This window comes from Bradysia coprophila, unplaced genomic scaffold (genome assembly GCF_014529535.1).
Source record: "Bradysia coprophila strain Holo2 unplaced genomic scaffold, BU_Bcop_v1 contig_324, whole genome shotgun sequence".
Classification (NCBI taxonomy): domain Eukaryota; kingdom Metazoa; phylum Arthropoda; class Insecta; order Diptera; family Sciaridae; genus Bradysia; species Bradysia coprophila.
Window position 1 is genome coordinate 1363160 of NW_023503584.1, and position 27407 is coordinate 1390566.

The 27407-nt window shown below is 38.2% G+C and overlaps 6 protein-coding genes across 8 annotated transcripts; 2 read left to right on the forward strand and 4 right to left on the reverse strand.

The window, feature by feature from the left end:
• The first annotated feature begins 1373 nt into the window (after nucleotides 1-1373).
• LOC119079372 (facilitated trehalose transporter Tret1-like) lies at nucleotides 1374-3120 on the forward strand. Its single transcript, XM_037187242.1, has 3 exons — nucleotides 1374-1565; nucleotides 1696-1876; nucleotides 1941-3120. The coding sequence occupies exons 1-3, from the start codon at nucleotides 1466-1468 to the stop codon at nucleotides 3091-3093; spliced, it is 1434 nt and encodes a 477-aa protein (XP_037043137.1). The 5' UTR covers nucleotides 1374-1465; the 3' UTR covers nucleotides 3094-3120.
• A 2955-nt stretch (nucleotides 3121-6075) lies between these two features.
• Nucleotides 6076-7937, reverse strand: LOC119079390 (peflin). 2 transcript variants are annotated; one of them, XM_037187277.1, is made up of 6 exons: nucleotides 7800-7937; nucleotides 7164-7167; nucleotides 7063-7106; nucleotides 6744-7002; nucleotides 6537-6680; nucleotides 6076-6473 (listed from the first exon to the last, which is right to left on the reverse strand). In XM_037187277.1, the coding sequence occupies exons 1-6, from the start codon at nucleotides 7809-7811 to the stop codon at nucleotides 6247-6249; spliced, it is 690 nt and encodes a 229-aa protein (XP_037043172.1). In that variant the 5' UTR covers nucleotides 7812-7937; the 3' UTR covers nucleotides 6076-6246. The 2 variants fall into 2 exon arrangements, with proteins under 2 accessions (XP_037043172.1, XP_037043171.1); XM_037187276.1 differs by having other exon boundaries at nucleotides 7063-7167; nucleotides 7800-7908.
• A 537-nt stretch (nucleotides 7938-8474) lies between these two features.
• LOC119079379 (selenocysteine lyase-like) lies at nucleotides 8475-9916 on the reverse strand. Its single transcript, XM_037187259.1, has 2 exons — nucleotides 9030-9916; nucleotides 8475-8963 (listed from the first exon to the last, which is right to left on the reverse strand). The coding sequence occupies exons 1-2, from the start codon at nucleotides 9802-9804 to the stop codon at nucleotides 8503-8505; spliced, it is 1236 nt and encodes a 411-aa protein (XP_037043154.1). The 5' UTR covers nucleotides 9805-9916; the 3' UTR covers nucleotides 8475-8502.
• An 8014-nt stretch (nucleotides 9917-17930) lies between these two features.
• Nucleotides 17931-19305, forward strand: LOC119079384 (L-rhamnose-binding lectin CSL3-like). The gene is made up of 4 exons (XM_037187268.1): nucleotides 17931-18158; nucleotides 18226-18513; nucleotides 18588-18887; nucleotides 18946-19305. Exons 1-4 carry the CDS (start codon nucleotides 18065-18067, stop codon nucleotides 19242-19244), a joined length of 981 nt encoding a protein of 326 aa, XP_037043163.1. The 5' UTR covers nucleotides 17931-18064; the 3' UTR covers nucleotides 19245-19305.
• Nucleotides 19306-20095: 790 nt separating this feature from the next.
• On the reverse strand, nucleotides 20096-23405 carry LOC119079385 (phytanoyl-CoA dioxygenase, peroxisomal-like). Of its 2 annotated transcripts, none has more exons than XM_037187270.1 (5): nucleotides 22941-23405; nucleotides 21385-21768; nucleotides 21118-21313; nucleotides 20897-21058; nucleotides 20096-20835 (listed from the first exon to the last, which is right to left on the reverse strand). In XM_037187270.1, the coding sequence occupies exons 2-5, from the start codon at nucleotides 21762-21764 to the stop codon at nucleotides 20695-20697; spliced, it is 879 nt and encodes a 292-aa protein (XP_037043165.1). In that variant the 5' UTR covers nucleotides 21765-21768; nucleotides 22941-23405; the 3' UTR covers nucleotides 20096-20694. The 2 variants fall into 2 exon arrangements, with proteins under 2 accessions (XP_037043165.1, XP_037043164.1); XM_037187269.1 differs by lacking the exon at nucleotides 22941-23405 and adding an exon at nucleotides 22526-22548.
• Nucleotides 23406-24564: 1159 nt separating this feature from the next.
• Nucleotides 24565-26925, reverse strand: LOC119079386 (probable phytanoyl-CoA dioxygenase). The gene is made up of 5 exons (XM_037187271.1): nucleotides 26775-26925; nucleotides 25504-25887; nucleotides 25252-25447; nucleotides 25031-25192; nucleotides 24565-24831 (listed from the first exon to the last, which is right to left on the reverse strand). Exons 2-5 carry the CDS (start codon nucleotides 25881-25883, stop codon nucleotides 24691-24693), a joined length of 879 nt encoding a protein of 292 aa, XP_037043166.1. The 5' UTR covers nucleotides 25884-25887; nucleotides 26775-26925; the 3' UTR covers nucleotides 24565-24690.
• Between the last annotated feature and the right edge of the window lie 482 nt (nucleotides 26926-27407).

A 27407-nucleotide genomic window follows, 5' to 3' on the forward strand; every position in this document is an offset into this window, starting at 1 on the left:
CAATAGTTATTTATGCAACAAGTTTCATACTACGTTTTCTGCAACCAGCTGCGAAAAGTGAACTTTTGAAATGCAACTTACCACAAATTTAACTTTAATAGTTACCAGTCCAGTACCTTTAGGGTTCCCATTCGTCCTCTTTTTAGAGGACATGTCCTCTTTTTTCATCTCGTTCTTTTTTTTTCTACAAAAATTCTAGGAACATCACTTTTTTGAAGACGACGTCGACTTTGTCCTCTTTTTTTCAGCTCTGTCGGAGAATCTCTGAACGGTAATACAACGAAATCTTCATCACAAAAAAAAAAAATCGCTCGCTCCGCTCGCATTCTTTGCCACCTCATTATTTCATACATTAAAATAAAAGTTAGTCATTTTACAAGAACAGCGTAGCGTTGTGTGAGATACCAAAGATCACGCAAGGATAAGATAAAACGAAGTCTGTATTCAGGTAGTATGGAGTGCATCTTATCACTGAGAAGGAATCCAAAGAATATCAGGAAGATTTCAATACATATTGTACACATAATTTTTTTTAGCATGAACTGGTGTAAATTACACAATAGTTGCACAAAGAGCATATACAGCTGCTGTAATTCCGTGTCAGAAATTCACTTTTCGTCCTCTTTTTTGATGCCGAAATGTCCTCTTTTTCTAAATTGAAAAGTGGGAACCCTAAGTGTCAATCCGCTCGCTGAGCTTTTCCGATATCATCCATGATTGGGAATGAAAAGTTAATTTTCTTTTTCGAAAATCGACTTTTTAAGTACATTTTTAGCAAACAGAGCTATTTTTCTGACACAAGGCATTGCATTAAAAAAGCTAACGAAAGTTTTACTTTTCGTCACTGAGTTGAGAAATAGTCATTTACGTATGTATCTTCGGCGATTGATTTTAGACAATTTCGCGAACAAGCCCACAGGCCTTAAATCAATCAAGTCCAAGACAGGTACGTACGTAATTTTTCATGAAAAGAGGTGAAAATTGAACAAAAAATTCCAAAATGGCTCACAGCGTCGCGCCGTTAAATCTATTAAGTAAACAGTAATTGAAAGCATTCGAAGAAGAATGAAGAATGAGTGATCATAGCTGTGCCACTACTCTATTTTATATGAAGATGTTTTTACAGTGTTTTACGTTTGTATGATACACTCTCCTGATTCAATATTATATTTAGAGTACCACTCATGCTTGAAGTGCGTTGGTAACGTCCAATACCTGACCACATGAAATCAAACAGCCGACTTTGTTGTTGCTTTGTTTACGTTTTCAATGAATCTTCAATTTACAATAAGATAAAAACGAGAGCCAAGTGGGAGCTCATTAATGTACTTAATCTTCACTCAATTCATTGCGTTTTAATAGAAGTTGATAACGACGTCGAGTAGCGTTGAACAACGAATTAGTTTGGCAGTTTGGAGAAAGACGTTGAGTCGGAGCATTAGCAGCAGCAAGACTATAGTACATAATGGAAGAAGAGAAGAAACAGAAAGACACTGAGCTTGGAACTACGGAGAAACCAATCCCTAATGCAACATACTGGTTTCAGTATGTAGTTGCTGTTTCCGGTAGGATCGACCATATTCATGTTTAAAATTATTTTAAATAATTATTTCGTACTAAGCAGTGACTATACCTAAGTACCAGTACCATATAGTTTGACCAACAATTTATGGATTTTATTTGTGTTGTTTGTAGCTTCATTGATTCTATTATCGTCTGCTGTCGCCTTCGGATGGAATTCTCCAGCCATACCAAAATTACGTCTCGAAGATTCGCCCATTCCGCCCATTACTGGCGGGCAAAGTTCATGGATCGTGGCACTAATGAAAGTCGGCTCAATATCAGCTTCATTTTGTGCTATTTGGTTGATGAACATGTAAAATTGTGAAAAGTTACATGATACCAACGAACGTTAACAACGGCCAAATCTTTGGTTTCAGACTCGGTAGAAAGACGCTGATGTTGATGGCTGCTGTTCCACTAATAGCTAGTTGGATTTTAATTGGTGTAGCTACGTCAATTGATGTCGTTTATGTATCGAGAGTATTGAGTGGTCTTGCATATGGCATAGCGTATTCGGTTTTGCCCATGTACCTTGGTGAAATTGCATCGGATCGTATAAGAGGTTCAATTAGTACACTCCTCACAGTCATGGCTAAATCGGGCATTCTATATGCTTATGCGATTGGACCGTACGTATCTGTCCGCTTGATGGCATGGCTAGCAATAATTCCAGCTGCGATATTTGTCACCACATTCATTTGGTTGCCTGAGTCACCGTATTATTTGATTGGAAAAAATGAGCAAGAAAATGCACGGAAGAGTCTGGCTCGGCTACGACGACGTAGTGATGTTGACGAAGAATTGGATAAAATGACCGTGGCAGTGAAAAAATCACAAGAAAATAAGGGCACCTTCCACGAACTCTTTTTCAATAAAGGCAACCGGATGAGCTTGATCATCATTCTAGGATTAGCTGTGGCTCAACAGTTGTGTGGAAGTCAGGCGGTGATAGCCTATTCAGAAACAATTTTCAAGCGTGTGGGAAGTACGCTCGGAGCCAGTGAATCAACAATTATTCTCGGTGTAGTTCAATTAGTAAGCTCAGCAGTTTCATCGTCGATTGTGGACATTGTCGGACGACGACCACTGCTGTTGGTGTCAGTAATCGGAGCAGGTATTTGCAACACAATCGTAGGATTGTATTTCTTCCTAGAGCGTTTTGAAATCGACGTGACTGGCATTGCATGGTTACCAATGACAGCCCTAATGATCTTTATTGTCACATACACTATTGGCATGGCCACAGTAACGTTCGCAATTCTTGGTGAGATTTTTCCGAAAAATTTAAAATCGGTCGCCGGTCCTGCGTTTACAATTACTGGCGGTGCGTTCTCGTTTATTGTGGCTAAATTGTTTCAAATTGTCTCCGACGATCTGGGCAGCGATTATACGTTTTGGGGCTTCGCATTGTTCACCTATATGTTCGTTCCGTTCGTTTGGTTTTTAATACCGGAAACTAAAGGCAAATCGTTGGACGTAATTTTGGAGGAAATTAATTTGAGAAATCACAAAAAGAAAACGATCAAATGAAATAAATTGTATCGATGAGAGTTTGGACTAATTTATTTAATACTTGCCGCTTGTATAGGAGTGTGGGGGCCAGTGTTTGGAAAATTAGGATTCGGGAAAACTACGTTCAAAGATGAAAAAAATGGGTCGACTAACGCAACTAATTGTTTTTATCAATTTCTGTCTCGTTTTGAAGAAAAATGAACAGTGGGTAGTGGAATCTGTAAATTAAATTGTGGCTACGAACGGGTCGCCTTCCATCCACATTGCATATGTTTTTACTTTAATCCGATTTTATAATTAACAACCACTTAATGAGATAGCTCAATAATTCGACAACCAATCAGCTGTTCTTATCTTCTTTAATTGGCGCTAAAAAAGAGCGATTATATTGTTGGTCGTAAGGCGAAAAGCTTTTCTTTCCTTCAAGTCATGACACAGATAAAAAAAAAGATTTTTCTCTGAAATTGGCAGAGTGGTGTTGGACTCGTTAGAAATGGTTTGTCAATCAACGCAGTGTTCACATACCACAATTCGTAGAGCTATAGTGCATTACCGTCGTCTCACTGGGACATTTTTTGTTGAGGAGTGTGGGGAGATTGTATATCGAGCCGGAGGCGAGGAATATATCCCACACATCGAAACAAAATGATTTCACAGCGAAACAGTACACGGTATTTTGTTGACTTGCGGCAGAAAACGCGAAAAACTGGTTTTTGTAACGAGTCGTTTTCTGGCCGCAAGACAAAATAGTAATATAGCAACTGCGCTGCGAAAACTGAACTTTTTCATGCGTGATTTGGGTGGCGATCGAGGGGTCTTTTTTTCTCTGGTTTTTTATATTTTTCATGTGTCGGGGCCGAAAATGAGAGAGTTTCGAGATTTTTCTCGGGTTTTCGACCCCTTACATGAAAAATTTTTTGAGTATCTGTTTTGGACGATTGATTTTAGGCACTTTCGCATGTAGCCCGAACGAAGTGAAATTGCCAAAAAACAATCGTCCAAAACAGACACACAAATAACTATTATCACATACGGGCGGTGTTCGGATGTCAAAATTACTTAACTAGAAGTTTAATTCAAAAATTACACTTCAGGTCTATGTGTTGTTGTCTCGTTTTATGTCTGTATTATGTGATAAAATAGAGTACTCACTTGTCACTATCAGTCTCGGCAAGCCTAATATATATTACTTTTCACCACTAGTGATGAATAAATAAAAATTCTGCTCCGACCAAATTTGGAACCACCGACACCAAAACCCAATGCTTATCGAGCAACACCTCTGCCCATTCGGCTATTGAGATATAAAATCGCAGTGAACCAATTTTTGAAGCGTACACATAAATGCAGTCTACTTGATCGTTAATACCATATTTCGTTCATACAGTAGAACGTTGCCGGTTATTGCGACTTCTCAACTTTAGGCACACCGGAAAGTGCTAAGAGAGTCAAGGAATACCTCCAAATAAATTTCTAAAAATCAAAAATTTGATATTCTTCGACTCCCTTAGAACTTTCCGGTGTGCCTAAAGTGCTTGCTCGAGCATTATCCTTTACGTGTTAAAGGAAGAGTTATGTTTTGCTTTCAAAAGCTCATTTTTCGCAGTTAGTTGCAGAAAACGTTGTATGCAACACGTTGCGAAAGTGGTAGTTTTTGTCACACGATGTGATTATCTCGCTTCGCTCGTTTGATAACATCACATCTAGTGATAAAAACTACCACTTTTCGCAACTAGCTGCGAAGAATGAACTTTGACATGCAAAACATAACTCTACCTTTAACGTACATTAAGTTGATAAGTAGAGTTTTCGTCTGAGTTTTGTTGATCAGATGCATAGCCGAGGTCAATAAAATATTATGGCACTGTAACAAAGCCACTGTTTAGCCGACCCTGTTAAAAGTGACGGATTCGACTGGACCACATTCTTAATGTGAACGAGGTTTATAAACACACCGAAATGATACTTTCAATTTTTTATGGATTTTCGGTCGAAAGCAATGAATGTACAAACCAGGTGTGGTCTGTTCATACAAACCGGAGGACATGGCGATTTCATATAGACAAACTCACCTCTCATGAGAGGTGAGTTTGTTTATATGAAATCGCCATGTCCTCCGCTTCATACAAATTTTGACATTCGACCATACCTTGTGTTGACGTTCATTGGTCGAAAGTGGTTTTCTCTGCTCCGCTAAGAATGCGATGTTAAAAACTTTGTTTGCCTCGGGGAAAAAACTTCAAAATTGTATTTGCTCGGGTGACTTGTGAAGCAACATCGAAGTGCAATTTCTGACTTTTTTTCCCATCGGTGAACAAATAACTATTTTTGATGTTTCGCGATTCGTTACGATTTTGTCGAAAAAGAATTTAAGAAAAATTCAGGAAAATTCACCAAAATATTTTTTCCAACAACAGGTCCTGTCCTGTATGCATTCAATATAATACTTATCCAAGACGTTGGACTTTCGTCTCATACGTTAATAACTCGCTTAAGTGGTCTATTTAATTAGAAGACATTCCTTGCAAGCATTGCTGTCGATGCGATAAAGAATTGTTGGAAAGAAATCGTGGACACGGAATTGATGCTACATTTTTATGAATGAACGGACGCGTTGTCTATTTTCGGTCAATCGCATCGAATTGGGATGAGCTAAACAAACCGATTTCTAGCCGAACTTAGGTCGTAAAATTTAATCTCAAGATGCGTCAATAAACCAACGTGTTGGCAGATAACGAATTTCTCTTTTAAATGAATGTCAGGTGATAACAGACTTAAATGTAAAGATATAAAATCTTGGACAATAGCACCATCACTGTTTTGATTGGATCTTTGTTGTGATGCGTACGATTGTTCTTTGAACTTTCACATCTGTATGGATAGAAAATGCAAATACATTTTCTGCCCACAATCATGAAAACCCATTTCCAAAATAGTATCCCTGTCAGGGATTCCCTGAAGTGTAGTCCTTCATAGCAATACACCATAGACTCGAAGCTTAAAAAACAAATTTTATTTAAGAAAAATAGACCTTTTCCCAGTCGAAACCATTAGATTTCCACTCAACAAACAGCCAATTTATCTGGCGCATAAATTTATAGGCGGCGGCGTAGCTCATCAAAGTAGGTTAAAATTCAAAGAACATGGAACGTAAACAGAAAACCGAAACATTTACGTCGAACAATCCAGAGCGACAGTCAGGAAATCCTCGAAATTAATGGTAATGGTGCCGTTCTGTTGCTGGTCACGCGCACGGAATGCTTCAGTGAATCGTTGAATTTGAATGCACAGCACGATGAACTGATCGACAGACACTTCTTTGTGCAATTTCGGATCACTCTTGCCAACCAGAAATTTGATGAAATTCTGCGAAAAACGGAAACCCATTTGGCCGAGAGCTGAAACGGAAATTTTGATTTGATTTCGATTCCGAGCTGTTGAAATGGTTTTCCTTTTTTTACCTTGCGCCAATTCGGTTTCATCAATGTGACCAGACGCATCACGATCATAGGTTTTGAACACAGACAGCCATTGATTGATGTAGGCGTACAATTTCTCGAATTCATGGATGTCCACAGTGCCACTTTTGTCTCGGTTAAACATACCTATACACAAAGGAGCATAACGATAACGGGACACTATTCAATAGATGGCAATGAACCAATTACCAATCATCAATTTGCACGCTACATCCGAGAAATTCTCTCCTTTTCCATTGACCAAGGCCGTCTTTAACTCATCTGCACTGATTTTCCCAGAACGATCCCTATCTACCATACCGAAGAGTCGTTGCGTGTCCGACGATACACCAGGAACATTTGTCGGTGGATATCCTCCGGCTGTTGGTGGAGCATATCCTCCAGCTGGTTGTGGAGCATATCCGCCTGCGGACGGTTGTTGATAGCCTCCTGGTGCACCATAGCCAGGCTACATAATGAATCAAAGTTGTCAGAGGAATTCGATTTCTCAGTAACAGATGTTGTTTACCTGTGGCTGTTGTCCCGGATATCCACCACCTTGTCCCGGATAGCCTTGTTGTGGTTGTTGTCCTGGATATCCACCCTGTCCCGGATAGCCGCCTGGATAACCGCCCTGTAATAGTCAGTTGTGAAAATCATTCTCGATACGAAGGGCGGAACTTCGTCTAAAAAGGTCATAAAAATGGAAAAGGCAAATGACGTGGAGTCAGAGTAGAGTAGAGCTAAGAACAATTTGATTTGGGAATTTTGAAAGATTTTTCATCAGAAAAATCGTTTATGGAAGTCACTTTACGGCGCCGTCGTCCCAGCAACATTTTCAACAACGGTGGAGAGACACAAACCAACCACACTGGTTCTATGTAAATGATCAGACATTCAATATGCATTACATTCATGAGATGATGATGAATTACTGCAACACTGTTGTTAGATTGGAATGACGTCATTGTTGTGTGGAACGACATTCGTAATTGCCGTTTTCATTATCGAAATTAAGAAATTGAAATTCCTTAAATTGTAAACGCCTGCACTAATTACCGGCAAGACAACATAATTTCCAATGAATCATGCTGCAATTTGAGTACAACACATTTTAGCAAACAATTGCGGGTAGAGTACGGTTGCGTATGTTAAAGACTGTGTTTTCGGTGATCGTAATACTTTTCCGGTTTTCGTTTTTGTGTTCAAGTTGCACTAGCACTCAGGACCTTTCCACTAAATTAATCGTTCAAACGATATGCTCACCTGATAAGACATTTTGGTTGAGGAATAAATAATAAATCAAAAGTTGCTGTCTCTTCGACTCCCCTAGTATGTCCTGTCAAAGTCGAACTAATCATTCACGACATTCACACAAATTCACAATGGAACGAATGGAACCGATGAAAACTCTGAAATTGTTGTGGAAAGCATTGTCCGCGTTCACTTTCACGGAATTATACGACTGTGGCTGCTTGCCCACCAGGATTCAAAAAGTAAAATTTCTCTCGACTCTAAAACATGTTTCGTTTCTACGACATGACACGAAATGGGCGAACAATGGCCTTATTTTAAAAGGTCAGCAATGCACAGACACTGTCTGTCAGACAGTGAAAAATGCAATAATCAGCTGAATTTAAAATAATTTCGGCTGCATGGCATTCCCTTTTAACCAATAGAATCAGATGCAGACTCAGAAATCTTTGCAGATGAATATGTGCCAGGTATTATCGAACGAGACAACAAACATAAGGTCCGGCTAATCTAGCAATATGCAAAATGGTTGTTAAGATCCAATGAAGTAAAAGATTCGCTAATGGTGGTGGTGGTATACTTACAGTCTATCTGGTTAATTTCCATAGCAACCGGGAAATGCATGACTGGGAAGTAAATTTTAGATTTTTGATAACCAAGACGTTTTCGTTACTGTGAAGAAAATTCCCAAGGCCGCCATTTATTCAAACAAGATTTATGAAATCACAGACGCACCCAGAATAGATTTTACAGCCGCTTCCAGTTCGCTTACAGCTATCTCAACATCAGATTCTTCACTTTCTCTACCTAAACTTAATCTAATAGTACACGAAGCTAGACTCCGATCAACGCCTGATGCAATCAACACAGCTGATGGTTTCAACTGACCGGAATGGCAAGCGGCACCAACACAGGCGCGAAGTGTTTTACATTTACTGAGAATCTCTGATCCCTTCAATTTCGAATCGGTAAACGTGAGGCTTATAGTGTTCGGTAAGCGTCCGTATGTGCTACAGTGCTGACCGTTGATCGTCACTAGTGATCCGAATCTGTCAATTAATTTCGTTTCCATGCCTTGCCGAAGGGATGTCATATGGTTCTCGTATCGATCAATGTTATCATAGACGAGTTCTGCAGCAACTCCCAGACCAATGATCATTGGAGTATTTTCGGTTCCTATTAACGAGTCAAGGCATCCGAGTTTAATTTACAAATTGTCTTTTGAGAATTCCATTCAATTACCTGGCCGTAATCCGTCTTCCTGCCCACCGCCGAAAAATATTGGATGCAGTGGAGCATGACTTTTTCGGTAAAGAGCTCCTATCCTCGGAGCATAGAACTTGTGGCCAACAATCGTAAGATAATCGACGCCCAATTTTCCAACATCGACCTTGATCTTACCAATAACTTGAGCCGCATCTGTATGCAAATATATTTCCTTTCCCAAGCGTCGCTCGTTGACTGTTGTCAATAATTCGGATATTCTAGCAACGGGCTGAAATATTCCTGTTTCGTTATTCGCCAGCATCACAGTAATCAACACGGTATTCGATCGAATCGCATCAATGACATCCTGGGCGGAAACAAAACCAGTTGCTTTCGATACTTCGACGAATGTCACTTCTAGCTTCCCATCCGATAAAAGTTTTTCCAAGATTAGTCTCACTGAATCGTGTTCAATGTTCGTTGTTATGATATGAGGAACGCAGTGACTGTCCTGTTTAAGTCTTGCAAATATGTTGAAGGATTCGATAACTGAGTAGATTACCCAATTGTTTGTTTCAGTGCCACCGGATGTAAAGATAATATTATCACCATAATCGGTACAATTGATCATTTTGGCTACTCGATGTCGACTCTCCTCGATCATTTTCTTTGCATGACAACCAGTTGCATAGCCACTACTGGGATTCGTCCACAAATTAATGCAGGCTTCATGCACAGCTTTTATAACTGCAGGATCCATGGGTGTGGTGGAATTAAAATCCATGTTAACAATTGGTGGCGGGGATTCCATTGTTACAGCGAGATTTATTTTGAAAACGGTTTGATATTTTGAAATTTCAAGCAAAAGTCGTCAACATCGAAACATGAACTGTCCGAACTGTCTTCTTAAATGTCAACGCCATTGTTAAACTCTCTTTAACAAGATGTCGCTGTTTTTCAAAGAGAAAATATTCCATATTTTCAAAGGGTTTAACGGTTTACATCAATTAGTCGCAGAGTTTCCACGGCTCTTAAAATTAGGAATTTTAGGAGATTTTAAAGGTAATTTTAGGAAAATTTTAGGAGGATTTTTTTTTTAATTTGGGAAAGGTTGTATAAGTAATTTCCGGAGGAATTTTTGCAGCCTTAAGATCTCTCTGTTTATCATACATTTACGTAAAATACTAAAAAGGTTTCAGAAAATTAATATGTTTAATCAATACATTCTCTAGCAACCAAACTCTCAGCTCCCTGTGTCAAATTCACACCTTATTTATTTGTGTTCTACAAACACTATTCCACATTTTGACTGACTACACTGTAATCTACATGTAAATTTCAAAAGCTACTTGATTCTTTTAGTTTGTTTGCTAGAGAGGGTATTGGTTTAATTCATGGAAATTTTGACAATTTTTTTTTGTCAAAACATCTTTTGACTTGTGTAGATCAATAATTGAAACTTTTATGGTTTCCACTTTTTTGACGGCAGCAGTTGTTTATCAGTTGTTACTTGTCGACTGGACCTTTCGAGTTAACATGATTCACCATTTACGTATAGATTGAGGAGGCCGAAAGAGTTACGTATTAAGTTTTATATTTATTGCATTTAAGCCTACTGGGGACGAAAGTTGAAAACAGTAAGCCCAAGGCCCGAAAGTGGCAGAAAAATGTAAGCCAAGGTAGCGGAAGCGAAGATTTCGCCGCGTGGGCTTACATGTCTGTCACTTTCGGCCCGTGGGTTCACATTTTCTTCTTTCGTCCCGCAGTAGGAAGCATATATAATAACTTTGTATGCTTGCTAAGAGGACCGAAAGTAAAGCTGTCAATTCGCGGGGCGAAAGCTTTCGCTTTCGCCCCTTGAATTGACATTTCTTTACTTTCGGTCCTCTTAGCAAGCATACAAAACTTAATACGTAACTCTTTCGGCCTACTTAATCGATACGTAAATAACTAATTGTTTCCATCATTTATTTATAAATTAGTAAAAATTACACGTTTTGCAAAGGTTCTACAAGTGGGTAAAGTTATGTATCACAAACCAATTTTTCCTTTAAAAGTAACACATTTTTGCAAGCTTTAATGGTTTTACCTTTTCAAAAAAAGATTTTGGTTCAGAGAAATCATCAAAAAACAAATATTTTTGCGCACAAATTAATGTAGGCTAGAAATTTGCCAAGGGGTGAGAGCTCTTAACCCTTCGATATGTGCGACGCATCACGACAGAGTAAAGTTAACCAGGCAGGAGCGCTGATTTGACAAGGGACCTGATTGATCTAGTAGCCCTATATTTTTTGCGAACAAAATTTTCCAATTTATGTCAGTGTTCATTTGCGTTCATTTTCATCCAGTGTATCAGGTCCCTTATTTGACGTTTCTAAAATGAACCGCTCCTGCCTGGTTTATTTTACTCTGCCGTGGTCGCATCTTATAACAAGCTGCGATCCTCTAGAATGTATTTGTATGACCACTGTTTGTATGACTCAAAGAAAGGACTGTTTCCGCAAGCTGACTCAGTTTTTAGCGTTTTTAGTTTTTCAGTTTTCTAAAAAAAATTCTTGGATAGTGTGAGTGTGATAGTGTCATTTTAGGAGTTTTAGAAGATTTTAGGAGGATTTGGTCCATTTTAGGAATCTTAAGAATTTTAGGAGGAGGGGGAACTCTGTAGTCATTTGAGTGTTTTGGCTACATTCCTTTGACAACGTGAGCTAGAAAGCTTTATTACAATAAATGGTGTGTAACATACGATAACAAATATAAATTGCAATCAGCAGATGGTGGTGGAGATAAAAATTTGTTGTGCAGCCACTCATCATCAGCTGAAATAAAGAACTGTTCGAAAATAGAAAACGTAGAAATTGTCCACTTCATTTTTCACCCCACAAAAATTTAACTCAACAAAATCAAAGCCCGCAAAATACAAAATACAAAATACTTTGAGTTCATTCCCTACTTCCTTTATCTAGAAATTAATTGCAGTCGTAACTTGTTCCAAATTATTTCACAAATAAAAGCCATCAAACTAGCAATCCATCCACACCAAACCATCGTTGGTATCGTGGATAAATCGGTGTCGTCAACTATTCTCTTTTGAAAATTGACATAAAATTTGAGCATAAAGGCCACCGATTGTCGATCGAATTCATCGTACCATTTATCGATCAGTCCACCACTTTGCAAATGGTGAACCATATCATTCAGGTAGTCGTTAAAAACGAAAAATTTCTGTGTGGAAAATGTGAGGAGACGCTTTTTAAGGTAAGGTTCGGCAAGCACATGGAACACTTCCACATCCAATCGTTTCTGCACCTCTAACATTACTTTCGAGTTGTCTTGTTCATTCGTACATGACATGTTGTTGTTCAGTGATCGTATTTGCTGCTTTACTTCCTGTAGCTTTTTCGCCTGTACTCTGTCCGTCCATCCACCATGTCCTGATAAATTTGTTAATATTTCAATGACCATGTCCGAAACGTGTTCATCAACGAACAATGGAACTGAAGATGACTTGTAAAGTTGGTCGATGGATTTGATTTGATTCAGATAAGTTGGCAATGTAATGTAACTTAGAAGGGTTGACAAAATCCCATTCACTGACACTAATCCCACAAATGTCAGTGGCACAATGATCCACACATCTGCCGAACGCAACTGGCGATAATTGATTTTCTCGTTGTCATTCATTAGAATATTTAGAACATCGACAATCGACTTAAAAACGCAAATTTCATGTCTTTGCAAATGACGAGATATGATTAGGACAAGCGAAATCAGAAGAATCATAAAAAATGCGTAGCCAAAGATCCTTCTGGTTATTAGATTCTTCAACAATGTTATGAAGCTGGTTAGTGGCTTGGCGTGAGGAACCATCACTACCAAATTACTTATACGGTGCGGGTACAAATAGTTATCACCTTCATCTGCCGACACTATGTACGGCAGTACATCTTCCTCTGCTTCCGATAAATCCTTTACACTCCTTTTAGTGAGAGTAAATGTGGCATTGAACTTCTGGATCACAGTTTCCCAAAAAGTTACTTCGTGCAAGGAAGTGTTTGCCTCCTTCAGAATTGTTAGTTGAAGTGGATGCTTGCGAAAATTGGGAACATTGTCCGGAAAGTAATTCCGTGGGGACATGCTTCCTGTCACATTAATCATGTCAAATGTTCTGAACGGATTGTAATTGAAAATGTTTAACAGTGACAGTGGCTTCACATTCGATGTCCCAGAATTAAAGTGGAATGCACCGAAAATGTTATAAATTTTAAGTTCCCAGCACCACCGGAAGAAAAATTTGATATTATTCATAGATCTGATGTTGTGTGTGGAAAATACTCCAACTTTTAAATTGATTTTGAGGTCACGAATCCTTACGATCTCGTGTAGAAGTTTAGAATCGTCTGCGAAGTTAAAATTATCCACCACAACGATCAAGAATGTACGTTTGCTGGTTATTTCTTTCAACATTGTCTGCTGGTTCATTTCTGTGACCGAATCGAAATACAAAATCGTCTGTGGGACGAACATGGTCCGATTATTGACTTTGTCGTTTGATAAATGATGAACATAGCGATGATAGTAAGTTGATAGTGATGACTCAAACAAGAAAATGTTTTGATCGAAGCCGAAAAATCCATTTAGTTCATCGATGAGCGCCAGTTCTTGATGATCAGTATGTAGCGTCGATATTAAGTTTAAAATGATGGTCGCGATATCGTGGCTCATATTAGGAAAATGTCTGGAAAGCTGTCAGAAGACTCGGTGTGTAATGCAATACCGACACGATGAACACGGGTTTCCAATTTACTAAAATTTATATTTTCGTTTCAATATCAACGGAATGCTCCGTAGACAGGGAGTTTTTTTTTATTATTTTTTTAAATAACTGATGACTCAATATTTAAGGTCAGTTATTCGTAATTAAAATATGTTTTTTTAATTGCTTTGTATGCTCGAAATATGATTATTGTTTGCACATCAATTAAGTGCACAAATTAAATATATATTGAGAATGAGAATGTCGTTCACAATCCAATTGAAAACAATTCAAAATATACAGAAATTAGAATTTCGATCTGCCAAAAACCACTTACAGTGGAAGTGTGGCGCAAGTCCTGTTTTCAACTTACAAAAGAACTGATATCGATGAGGAAAAAACAACGAATTTGTTATTAAAAATCACAAACGTTACACTAGCTATGTGATTATGGAATCTTATTTTTATAATATAACAAACGAATAGTAACAACCTTCAATACAGTGTTTAAGGAGAGCGAAAACCAGTTAAATTTAATTGGTCTCGGGGTCAGCTGTCAAATATTCATCAATGAAAAAAGAAATTGAGAATTGAGCAGGCCCGGACTGGCCATATGGTGAATTCGGGGAATTCCCGATGGGCCTTTTGGATTTTTGTATGAGAATTTTTAATTTGTGGGCCTTTTTAAATTGAGTTGCATGGAGCCCCCGATGGGTTTTTTCGAGCCAGTCCGGTACTGGAATTGAGCCCAGTTTAAATTTGTATTCTCTCATTTTGACGTGTGACCCCGAGACCAGTTTAAACAAAGTGGTCAAAAATCGCTCTCCTGAAACACTGTATATAACTACGAAATGAAAAATCCGGGGGTATTAAATGTAACTTATTATTTCATTCATTACAAACTTTGTTAGCTTAACAAATTATTGTCAAAAGATATGAAGCCGAAATCATCTGCCATTTGTGATGCATTTCTTTTTGCGCGTTGAATCCCGCGTTACCCCAACCGATATCAGTTCTTTTGTAAGTTGAAAACAGGACTTGCGTCACACTTACACTGTAAGTGGCTTTTGGCGGATATTCCTTCTCCAGTTAATCGTCCAATGGACTAACGTTGGTGCAGAGAGAAGTATGAGGTCCAGAGATCCATTATTTCATCAAAATATACTTGAAAGATACATTTGAACTGTTTCTTTGCAGAATGGTGGATGCGACCGACTATCTGCTGCTGGGTCATTGGTATGATAGCCTGTCAAAATTCGTTCTTACCGTACGAAGGAAGAAACCTATATGTGATTAGTGTTGTTGTTGTTTGCTTTTTTAACTTGTCATGCAACACAATTTCTTCGAAAAATTCAACATATTTTACAGGTAGAAAGCTCCAAATTCCAAATTTTGTTTTTTGTAATTCGGTGATGAAAACAGTTATCGCATTTGGGTTTCTAGTGAGGAAAAGAAGCATTTTTTGACACTAATTTTGAAATGAAATTAAGTTCGGCTTCAGCGCACTAGTGCTCAAATGTAAAAATTGCTTCGTATGGAACTTGACTTTTAGTTGGTTGAGCGTTAACTGTAAAATATCTAGGAAGGAGTAAGGAGACCCTTTGGATGCATCTTTCGATTTGTTGCAGAGTAGTTTGGCCACAGAGAAAATACATGTAAATGCGTGACTACAGACGAGTCTATAAATGCGATATCGTTTTTTCTTCAATTTAGTTTTTAATATACTGCAGAATGCATTAAATCGCACAATACTTATCAAAATCTTGTCTCTATCACTGACCTTACCCGAAGCTATTGCCGAGAGAGCTGTTGTCTTGATGAACACAAAATTTTGAAAGTACCAATCTATAAACCTGATATTTACATATGAACGACATGAAATGAGAACGACATATTGTCTGGTTACGAATATAAACCTAGGTAAAGAAGTTATATAACTCAACCGTCTATCTAATAGTACATTTTCTACCTTGGTGTATATTTCGAGAATAACTTCGTATGTACAATTGTATATAACGAGCGCCAGCGAGTGTATATACAATTGTACATAAGAAGTGATTCGAGAAATATACACCAAGGTAGAACAATGTTTTATCTCCTGCAAGCTGATATTTCATACATTAGCGAAATAACCACAAAAATTTGGATTTAAAATTAATTAATTAAGCATGTTGTTTTAAAACGCATTCACAACAAAAAAAAAACATCATACAGAGAATCCTTTATTTACTTACTCACACACATATTCTATCCACCTCAACATTTCGTTCAAATCACATCATTCCGACTACTCTGATTATTTGATCGATGTAGAAGTGACTAACGAACCACTACCGACACCAATTGTATCGCATTATCGTATTGGTTGATATGCTGCTGGTCCCGTGTTCGCTTCCGCCGTTCGGCGATTTTTTTTTTTTCAAATATGTAGATGGAAAGTAAATTTACCCTAGGTGGGTTATGTGTGAATTATCCAATCGTATAGGCTGTGGTTATGTATGTGTTTGTGTTTATATGCAGAAACGCGTAATGTATGAAATATCAGCTTGCAGGAGATAAATTAAATTGCGTCTGTTGATATATAAATGGATGGTAGAGAATCAAAGAAACCAAAGAATTTTTTAAGTGAGATTTTTCTCGTTAGTAAGCGGGCGTGACGCAGATCCTATACTACAAAAAATTTTAAAAAAATTTAGGGACCAAGGAACAAATTTACAGCAACTTTTTGACTTCCCCCCATAACAGTTATTTTGTATGTTAAGACACAAGGACCTACGTCACCTTCACCCTTTAAGGGTTTTGACTGATTTTTTATACGTTACGTAATATGTGAACAACATCAAAGAAGTTTGGATTTCTTTTCATTTTCGTTACTTAGTGTGTATGAAACTGTGCAAGAAATATAACTTTCTATAGTAAAACGGGAAATGATAAAATGGCTTCGCCTCTGGGTCGACAAGTTCTAAAAATCTTTACACAACACTTGGTGCATAAATAACTATTTCAATTATTCGCTGTTCTTCGTTTTATTGTTTCAAACACTTGGTTTTGTACGCCTAACATCCAAAGAAGGAACCGTCCAAGCTCGTTTGGAAGCCATTTGAACTGCAGCCTCCGTTGGGGTTGAAAAAGCAACAGTAATAGCTTTCCTATAAATAAACATTTCACAGAGGAATATGCTATTATATAGCTCTATATGCCCGTATATAGCTCAATATAGGTGAATATAGATATATATATATATATATAGATGTCCATATATGGAATGCCTGAAACACCCCACACACATAACAAATTATTTCCATGTTAACAGAAACTCTCTAAGTACCATTTTTCCCAAGATATCACTTGATATCACTTTTATTTAAATCCAATATGGCCACCGGCACCCATTTTGTTAGGAGACCGGAAATTTTACCGACGCTTTACATTCGTTAATACCTTTCAAACAAAAAAAATTCATGAAATTCGGTCAAAATTTACTCGAGAAAATACAAACAAAAACAAAATACTCCACGTTCACTGTACGGCCGAGTAGCCAGATAAGAGCTCACTCCAAGAGACCTAGCTCACGCTCCGGTGAACATAATTTCATAAACTTTTTTTTCCCTGATTGGTACGGTCAATACCTATCTAATAAAGCGAAAACAGACGAAATATGTTCACAATATGACCTACAAGCAAAAACTGCTTGCCGCCCTGTGCCTGGTTCACACCAAGGTCTAAAAATCGAATACCTTAAAGCGAGCGAGCCGACTTTTTCTGACACAAGGGGCTGGACTAACAAGCCAACCAAGGTTTTCTATAACCAGGCATATCCTTGTTCAAAAATAAAAGTGCCAGAACAAACATTTCTCGTGTTTGGTTTCAGTGCTACGACTATTTGATTATTTTCACCGTCGATAACACGGGATAAAAATTGAAACGTCTCGTTGTTGTGTGATTAATGATCTCGGGTTCGCCTCGGATCAACAAAATTCACACTTTTTACCCACAGTTTACGCAAATAACTTATAATAGATTCTTCACTGTCTCGTTGTTGACGACAGTGTCGTCACGACACTCAACTCTAATTTTCAAGTTTAAATTTCTTGGAAATATGAAGTATATGGACGACACTTGTTCAAATGTTTTCCAATCGTGTTTCAATTCATTTTTATTTCAATGGAAATAACTTGGAACTTGGAAAAACGTAAATAATTGGCTTTGACATAATTTCCCAAAATAACCTCACACGCCTTAGGTATGTACCTAACAAACTATCTATAAAGACGATCGTTTTTCCGTCTTGACTATCATTTTACTTTACATTGTCCGGATGATGTTAAAGATGACACCAGGAAGTTGTTTTAAGTTTATTTTCAATATTTTATTGTTAATATCAACGTATTCAGTGTTAGTTTTCGCAGGCAGTGAGTATAAAATTGGTAAATTCGTAGACGTGACGTTGTGTTAAAAATTGTTTTTATTTACATTCAGAGCCTATAAAGAAAATCACCTGCGAAGGTAACACATTAAATATTAGTTGTGGTGCTGGAGTGATCCACGTGATTAGGGAAAACTATGGTAGACTGTCCAAAAATGTTTGCACCAATGGGATTGTCGTCAATCCTCATTTGCATTGCATGGCAATTGAGACCCCGAACATCGTTCGCAGCAGATGTTCGAATATGCACAGCTGCAGTATACCAGCCACCAACAGTGTCTTCGGAGACCCGTGTGACGGCACCAGCAAATATTTGGAAGTGGAATATAAATGTATAGCGTGTAAGTTGATTGGGACACTGAATGACATTCTAAATCGTTTTGATTGATTCGGTCAATCCTTAAAACTAAATTAGCTCCGGCAGCAGCCAAACAAACGATAGCTTGTGAGTGGACAACCTTAAATATTGGTTGTCCAGCAGGGTATATAATTGACGTATTACGCGTAACCTATGGTCGAATGTCTGGAACGATCTGTGCTGATAGTGGTAGAGTGCGGAATCAGTTTTGTCAAGCAAGAAATGGCTACGAGATAGTCGACCTTTACTGTTCCTATCAGCAACAATGTTCTATACCAGCTCTAAATAGCGTTTTCGGAGATCCATGTCCTGATACCAGCAAATATTTGGACGTTCAGTACCAATGCCTGCCAATGAGTAAGAAAAACGAACACTAAAACCGGTCTCTTCGATAACTCAGCAAATATATTTTCAGCAACTCCAATCAAACATGCCGTTGCTTGTGAGTGGACCCATTTGTATATCGGATGTGATCCAGGCAAAGTCATTTCCGTTTTGCGCGCAAACTTTGGCCGGTTGTCGTCAAGTGTTTGTAACTATGATGGCAAGGCGGCAATTCGTCGTGATTTTTGCTCGTCGGATCGAAGTCTAACAGTTGTCAACGGCGCTTGCTCGGGTCAACAGTTTTGCAGTGTTCCAGCAACGATTCAAACCTTTGGAGATCCGTGTGGGGATACTAACAAATATTTGGAGGTCGATTACATTTGCAGTTGAATGTAAAGAAAAAATATTAAAATGACCTCGAAAGCTTGTCTAGCCTTATTAATCCGTTTCTGTGTACCGATTGCACCGGATTCACATTTACACATCAAAGCAGAGGTAAGGCCTTTTCTAACGTACAACGGCATCGAGGAATCTGGCACACCATCAATTTGTATAGTGTGCCAGACTACCCCACGACCGTAGAGAGACGAATTTGTGAGAGAATTTCATATATTTTCTCTCACAAATTTTTATGCGTTGTACGGTAGTTTTCAGAATGCTGTTTTCTAAGCGTGCATATGCAATTCATTCGTGTAGGTGTATTAAAGTCAGTGTTGATTTGATTGAGTTCAATACCATAAACCTACCTTAACTTGCTGAAAATTCTGGCTACGTACGGAAGAGGATCGTGGAACGAACGACAATTTTATACATTCTTGAAAAGATCTTCGCAAAAACGTTGCTCTGCTAATAAATCGACTGAACGTTCAATCTTAAACTGCTTCCAAATTTATGAATCGAGGTGTGGGAATATTGTTGCTCTAAGTCGAATTCAGGAGCAGTTTTTTTATCAGTTCGGCTGTGAAGATATTATAGATCACTTTACAGCACGGCAACTACTTCCAACAAGTTTGCTAAACTAGAACTGAAACAGGGTCCTCCTAGACTCGGTTGCACAAAACCTCTAATGTAATTTGAGTTTTAAACGATGATATCATGCGAATTGGGAGCGATGTCGTTTTTTTTTCGTTATAAAATCCTATTTGGTTGAAGATGTTCGGTTGCTGTATGTAAAAGAACTCAGTTTCAGATTTCAGATTGTCGTTATTGACAAGAGCTGACATTGATACATTGAAAGTAAGTCGCATTCACCAAACTTGTTTTTTATTACCCACTAAAGTCATTAATACATTATCTGCAACCTACACCATGCCAGAATGTCGAAAAAAGTTCCTGCTCCATTAGCGGCAAAAATTTCTTTGGCGACTGAAGGGAGGAAAGAGAACTTTTTCGACAGAAGAGAAATGTATATTGCGGCTTTAATAGGTATTAATTTAGGTTAATGAATTCAAAAAATTTGTATGAACTTTACCGTTAAATGTAACGTTTGCCGGTAAATGTAATGCTTACCGGTAAATGTAATGCTTACCGGTAAATGTAATGCTTACCGGTAAATGTAATGCTTACCGGTAAATGTAATGCTTACCGGTAAATGTAATGCTTACCGGTAAATGTAATGCTTACCGGTAAATGTAACATCTACAAGTAAATGTAATGCTTACCGATAAATGTAATTCTTACCGGTTAATGTAACATCTACCAGTAAATTTCATACAAATTATTGACCGAATGAATTCACACTATCTTGGGCCTTGTCGCTATGGTTATAAAATATGAAATTTCGCTATACCTCCCCAGTTCTTTATCGTCTTATTAAAAGAATATTTCGAATACAAAACGTTTACAAATTTGAGCGAACTCCACGCACGAGAGTGTTTTTCAATCGCCATATATCGTTGTACTCGATTCCGCTCAGCGAATATCGTTTGCATGCAACTTCGACTATTTCCTTGGCGATTGGTTCGTGAACAGTGCCTTTTATCTGAAACATTCTAGAATAAAATTGCGATCTTAACATATCATTGTTTGACGACGTCACTTACATCGATGTAGTGACAGTCGCCAGCGGCGTAATGGCAGGATATAGCTTTTCTTGTACGATTCGATTTGTTTACCCCAGATCCATGAATTAACAAAGGATGGAAGAAAACGGTATCACCTGGTTCCATTTCTAGATCTATCCATTGCGTCGTATTCGGAAGGTTCTTTGCATAAATTGGTCAGATCGCTTGCCACAAACACACAAAATGCGCAAAAGACTTACTTGTATCCCGTGGTATAATTTATTATTTGCACCCGGCGGATACTCGTGAGGGTACAACTTCTGTTCTAAATGCGATCCTGGCGATACAAAAAGGCATCCGTTGAGAGAATCACACGGTTCAATAGCAGTCCAAGTAGCTACTATCCGTTCCGCTGGACGGAACGCAAAGTAGTACAAATCTTGATGAGGTGGATGCCTGCAACGCAGATCAATAATGCAATTAAAATAACAAGCAATGCAGTGCAGATACACCCTTCAGATCGCTACCTGCTAGTATTTGCACCGGAATCCGGCGGCTTCGCAATCAACATACTATGAACAGCCATAACATTCGGTCCGGTAACCGCTTCAACAATATCGATCATTGGATCGTAATTGATGTACAGTCGAAGGATTTCGTCTTGTGTTATGTCTTGAATTTTGTTCACGGATGTTCGGTCGGATACGTCTCGCATCACAGTCATTATGTCTTTGCTGACAGCACCCGAAGCTATGTCGTCGAATCGTTGACTGCACTTTTGCAGCAAGTCCAAAGGAACCAATTTCCGAATGACAAGGTAACCATTCTTTTCGTAGAAGCATCGCTGGTCAAATGTTAAACGACAGTTGTCTCTTGTGTACACCAGTTTCTTGGAATTTGCAGACATTTTGCTGGAATTTTCATTTTTTACAAATTTTACAAATGTTTAATGAAAGCAGTGCTATCTGGACGTATGCGTTCGTTATCTATTTTGCTCCAATTCACATAAATTCTTATCGTAACTAATTGATGTGATTGATTTTAGTACTTGATGTGAAATTTATCGCTTGAAAGAGCATAATACCACATGTAATACAATCTATTTCTTTTATTTTATCTCTACTCTACCATCGGGTAAACGGATCCACTGCATTTTGCTTCTCACCGAAGATAAAGTGGAAAAACACTCGAGAGAGATTCTTTTGAAAAACAGCCTACCGAAATCGGACCGATTTTTTAGTGGAATCATTTTTATGTACCTAGACAGAAATTGGACCCTAAAATCCAAAATCACTATTTCCGTCCCCTATGTAAGGTGACCGAAATCTGAAAAGTGCAATTTTATTCCCTAATTTTCTCCTACAGGTGACGAGGGACATGGCCGATCATGGAATCGATGGATATCTGAGGTCATGTAGTTACAGGCCAACATAGGTTATGTGGGTTGTCGATCTTATCTACAGTGAGAAACACCCCTTTTAGACTAAAATAGGTGAACTTTGAAGGGTGCTGTAGGTCTGCTAAAACAAATTTTGATTTGAAAAAAATGTCGGCCTGTCTCAGCTGACAGAATAATGCCTGACAAGACAAGCGAAAATACAGATCCTATGACTCGATGACTCGCCTTATAATGGTATACCCCTATTGTATGTGAGTATACGTATTTACCATTTCATGAACGGAATTTTTCTAGTTTGTCCAGCTTTGATATAGTGTCGCGCCAATACAATCTTTAAAGTTCGCAACGAATGTGGTTATGCATGGAACTATATTAACTCTATTTGTAATATCCTAGACTAGACTAGGACGGACGTTACAAGTTGACGAACTTAAGTCAAAACGATGTTTAAGAAAATCAATCATGGTAATACTTCAACGAAGTATTTTAGTCTATCTGCCCCTTCTACCGCTTTCAGGCACGCAATTACTCTTATTCACGAATAAAAAATCGACTGATAAGACACGCACAACTTAGCCCTACCGAGTATAATGATAGTACTACGCATATATGCAAAACTCGTTTGTTTTAATTCATTCTCGAAACAAACAAACAACAAATAAAAAAACTGGAAACTTTACTCACCGATGTTATTTGCAGTGAATTATTATGACCTCACAAGAAAATTGTTGAGAAAACCAGCAATGCAACTAATATATATTTGCAGCTCCACACAAAACAAGTTGTAGGTTTAAGACGGGTGTACCACCTAACTTAATAATTAGTGGCTCGTTTTACTTTATTAACAATGACCAACAACGTTGTATTTATGTAGATAAGTGATAAGAATCAAGTATGAAAATCATCTGTCTCCGTGTACACTGTACAAACAAACACTTGACAAGGCAACACTAGACTCTCTCTCTCTCTCTTTTTGTTGAGTGTTTCGAGGAAAGGTCGAAAAACTTGATAAAATACAAGTGAAAATAGGTTGACTTGCATTTGTTCACACCAAAACACCAAATTATGAGCTTGTTTAAAAGAAAATAGAGAAGAAAACAATGCGATCGCGGTTTGTCTACTGACTTAAACTGTATGACTTTTCTAAATTTACTTTTTTTAGCCAAAGACAAAACGAACGAAACATATGAACACCAACACGAGCACTGGAAAATAAATAATTTGAAAAGTTGAAATGCGATATAGCGGGTAATATAATATACGTCTTGCGAGCAATGCGAATAGACCCATGAGTACTGGTCTCTCGGTTGATTTAAGCGAAAGAGACCTAATAGAGTGTTTAAGAATGAATTTGCCAAGGTATCGAACAACTGAGATTCAAGCCACATCCGATCCGAATGATCGATGGCTCTATAGAATCGCTAGTCTCCCTTGACAATTTTGTGGAACAACTTTTTTCTGGTTGTCTTTTTATTTTTGGCAGTAAAGTTGTTCCACAAAATTGTCAAGGGAGACTAGCGATTCTATAGAGCCATCGATCAGTCGAATCGGATGAGGCTTGAATTTCATTTTCACATAAGCTGGATGAAGTTTTCGCAGATTCATTCTTAAGATCGGAGCGAGACGACCGAATACCAGTTAATCATAACTTGCCTTGGGGTACTTGTCAAAGTCTTTGCTTCTCTTTCAACATCTTACGATGCGAGCGAGAGGACTTGTCAAAGTATTTGCTTCTCTTTCAACATCTTACGATGCGAGCGAGAGGACCGAAGACCAGTTTATTATAACACTTGTCTTGCGGTACTTGTCAAAATATTTCTTTCTCTTTCATCCTAACACTCTATATGAATATCTAAAATGCAGAACGGGCACATGTCCAATTAGCGAATTATAAGAAAAATGAGATGTCATTGATTTACCATCGTTTTGAATAGGCTGACGATGTCTTTTCTTCTAAGTCATCGAAAAAATTTATCGACATCTTCAGACGATTCGAAACGAAGTTAAATCAATGAAATTTCATTTTTCTTATAATTCGCTAATTGGACATGTACCCGTTCTGCATTTAGATATTCATATCTCTTCTGCACGATTTATGTTTTTCCGTAATTTTGAAGAGGTTGCGAAGGGTAATAAAAGATGGCACATTCTTCCTTACTAAGTGGTTCTTGGTCAACTGATTTTTCACTTTTGTTTTCAATAGGTAAGAATAAGATGATGTGTGTAGACTGATTTTCCTACCAATTCTCACATCAAATACGAAGTAATGGTAGAAAAATTGTTACATTTAGTTGGACCTCTAAAGTGCTTGATTGCCTGAGAAAGTTTTATTGTTACAATTTTACAAAATTAAAAGAGAAACCCCGAACAGCTTAGGTGCTATCTCCATTTTACCATCCCCCAATCTTTATTGCCAGTCAAATTGAAATGGTTTTCACAAATTGGATCGTATTCCACGCACTAGAGAAGATTTCAAACGCCAGATGTCGTTGTATTCGACATCATCTGTTGATAGTCGACGACACGCTATTTCAGTAATCTCTTTAGCAATTGCATCCTGAACAGTACCTCTCACCTAAAAAGCAAACAGAACGCATTACTGTCTAAGGGAGCTCAACATTAGGCGGTTGTCCATAAATCCCGTCCTCGTCGAATGAGGTATGACGAAAGACGGAAATGCGTGTTATCAGGTATTTCAAAAGGTGGGAGGGAGAGTCTAAAGTCTGTGAAAAGAGGGAACCGGATATATGGAACATAGGCGTAGTCGCACATACATTGATGTAGTTACAGTCGCCAGCGGCATAATGGCAGGATATTGCTTTTCTCGTTCGATTCGCCCTGTTCACGCCAGATCCGTGAACGACAAGTGGATGGAGAAAGACTGTATCACCAGGCTGCATCTCCAGATTTATCCATGGCATCGCATTGGGAAGGTCCTAACATTTAAAACGGAAACGGTAAGCCGACAATATTGCGACACAATTTAGTAGCATACTTGTATTCCGTGGTATAACTTGTTATTTGCACCGGCTGGGTACTCGTGAGGATATAATGTATCAACCAAGTGTGATCCTGGCGATATAAAGAGACAGCCATTGACAATATCGCACGGCTCGATTGCAGTCCAAGCTCCAATTATTTTATTCACTGGACGAAATGGAAAATAGTACAGGTCTTGATGTGGTGGGTGTCTACAAAGTTGGGGTAACTAAAAACAGTTAGCAGAAATACCGTTTTCGGAACAAACCTGCTGCTGTTTGATCCCGAATCTGGAGGCTTTGCAATCAGCATACTGTGAACGGCCATTATATTGGGTCCAGTGACAGCTTCGATTATGTCCAACATTGGACTGTACTCAACGTACTTACGAAGGACATCGTCGTGACTTATATCCTGAATTTTGTTCACCACCTTTCGGTCGGACACATCTCGCATCACGGTCATTTCGCCTTTATGAATACGACCGGACGCAATTTCTTCAAATCGTTGACTGCATTCTTCAAGTATATCTAAAGGAACCAATTTCCGAATGACAAGGTAACCATTTTTTTCGTAGAAGCATCGCTGGTCAAATGTTAAACGGCCGTTGTCCCTAGTGTATGCCAAGGTCTTTGCAATCGCAGACATTTTGCTGGAATGTTTTTAGACTTTGCTTTATTTACTCAATCGTTTCAAATGGTTAATGGCCTATCACTGTTAGCAATTTAACACTAGTTATCATTTATCATCAGCAATCAACCCTCACTTAAGTACAAGATCATCTTCTGAGTTTGATAAACCATAAGTTTGTTATTAAGAAGCGGAATTGGAACGAAGTAATCATCTTTGATGACAATATTTGCAAAACATTAGAATGGACTCTATCTACACTCTTCAGCCACTCTTGACCAAAAGTCACATAGAGTAGATAATCCTTTGCGATAAGTTATCGCAATTAATAGTAAGAGAATCCATGTTGATTGCTATCAACAGTGACGATAAAAAAGTGACGATCTGTGACTAATGAAGTAATGTGCTTTCAATCTGTAATGAAAATGTTCAGAGCAAAGGAAGTGTCTGCCAGATGCTACGCTACATGCATAGTCACAGCACCGCTCCTAGCATGAACACTGAATTGACTATGCTTTGCTTTAGTGATAAGAGCTACCGTTTACAATTGTTTGTATGGATTGCAACGCACTGCTTATTGTGATTTCATCAACCTCCGAATATTTTATATGTTAATGCTAGTAGCAGTGCTATGGCATAGTTCAACGAGAATTGCTAGCACTATAGCTTTCTGTGAAGGCACTAACTTACGACAGACTGACACCGTTTCCATTCCATGATTCGCATTGTCACTACTTGTCATTTTAAGTTCCTTTAAAGAATTTATACTTCAGGCTAAATATTCTCGAAAGATCCTACGACACTCAGGCAGCCATAGCTCAGTAATTTCAGAATTTCATATTGACAATTCTGTCAGATTTACTCTAGGTATGCTCTTAATAAACATTGGAAACTGAACGTTATACTCACAATTATTGATGTGCACAGGAAGGTTTAGGCACCTAAGTACCAACGGAATAAAAACGACTCGATAACTAACTTGATAACTTGACCATACGATTCTTTTGTATCAGTTGAAAGACGAGTTAAAGCCGCAGTTAACCAATCACAAATAGACGAGATAACTTATCACTATAAGAAGTGTAACCGTGCACTTCAGCGGTCAATAATTACTCCCCTTTCCTAATTCAGACGTTGTAAATGTTAAACAATTCAGCAGACGAGCTCAAATGCAACATGCAACCAGTGCCGCCTTTTCCATATGGGCCAAATGGGCAAATGCCCGTGGCGCCCCAAGTGGAGCAGAAGAAAATGGCGCCCGAGGTCCCTAAAAAAAATAGCTTTACTAAATTGGCGTCTATTTTTCCAATTGCCCTATGGCGCCCAAAAGCTAAAAGCGGCACTGCATGCAACTAAATTGTGTTACAGCCCAATAAATTTATTATGACCTTCGCCGATTGACGCAGTACGTTTACACACGGACACAAACATGTTTACGATGGCCGATAATTTTGACCATCGTCATGAAATTATATCAAGATATAGTATGAATCAAGATTGTGTGTGAAGCATGTTTGGTTAAACTTATTCATTACAGATTGT

Coding starts and splice junctions, on each gene's coding strand:
- LOC119079372 (XM_037187242.1), top strand. CDS start 1,466: ATGGAAGAAGAGAAGAAACAGAAAGACACTGAGCTTGGAACTACGGAG. Junction 1,566..1,695: donor GTATGTAGTTGCTGTTTCCG/GTAGGATCGACC, acceptor TGTTGTTTGTAG/CTTCATTGATTCTATTATCG. Junction 1,877..1,940: donor GCTATTTGGTTGATGAACAT/GTAAAATTGTGA, acceptor CTTTGGTTTCAG/ACTCGGTAGAAAGACGCTGA.
- LOC119079390 (XM_037187276.1), bottom strand. Junction 7,003..7,062: donor ATCCGGGACAACAGCCACAG/GTAAACAACATC, acceptor TTCATTATGTAG/CCTGGCTATGGTGCACCAGG. Junction 6,474..6,536: donor TGAAACCGAATTGGCGCAAG/GTAAAAAAAGGA, acceptor TTTCCGTTTCAG/CTCTCGGCCAAATGGGTTTC.
- LOC119079379 (XM_037187259.1), bottom strand. CDS start 9,804: ATGGAATCCCCGCCACCAATTGTTAACATGGATTTTAATTCCACCACA. Junction 8,964..9,029: donor GGAAGACGGATTACGGCCAG/GTAATTGAATGG, acceptor ACTCGTTAATAG/GAACCGAAAATACTCCAATG.
- LOC119079384 (XM_037187268.1), top strand. CDS start 18,065: ATGATGTTAAAGATGACACCAGGAAGTTGTTTTAAGTTTATTTTCAAT. Junction 18,159..18,225: donor AGTGTTAGTTTTCGCAGGCA/GTGAGTATAAAA, acceptor ATTTACATTCAG/AGCCTATAAAGAAAATCACC. Junction 18,888..18,945: donor GTACCAATGCCTGCCAATGA/GTAAGAAAAACG, acceptor ATATATTTTCAG/CAACTCCAATCAAACATGCC.
- LOC119079385 (XM_037187269.1), bottom strand. Junction 21,314..21,384: donor TCCGGTGCAAATACTAGCAG/GTAGCGATCTGA, acceptor TCTGCGTTGCAG/GCATCCACCTCATCAAGATT. Junction 20,836..20,896: donor GCGACTGTCACTACATCGAT/GTAAGTGACGTC, acceptor AGAATGTTTCAG/ATAAAAGGCACTGTTCACGA.
- LOC119079386 (XM_037187271.1), bottom strand. CDS start 25,883: ATGTCTGCGATTGCAAAGACCTTGGCATACACTAGGGACAACGGCCGT. Junction 25,448..25,503: donor TCGGGATCAAACAGCAGCAG/GTTTGTTCCGAA, acceptor CCAACTTTGTAG/ACACCCACCACATCAAGACC. Junction 24,832..25,030: donor GCGACTGTAACTACATCAAT/GTATGTGCGACT, acceptor TTTGCTTTTTAG/GTGAGAGGTACTGTTCAGGA.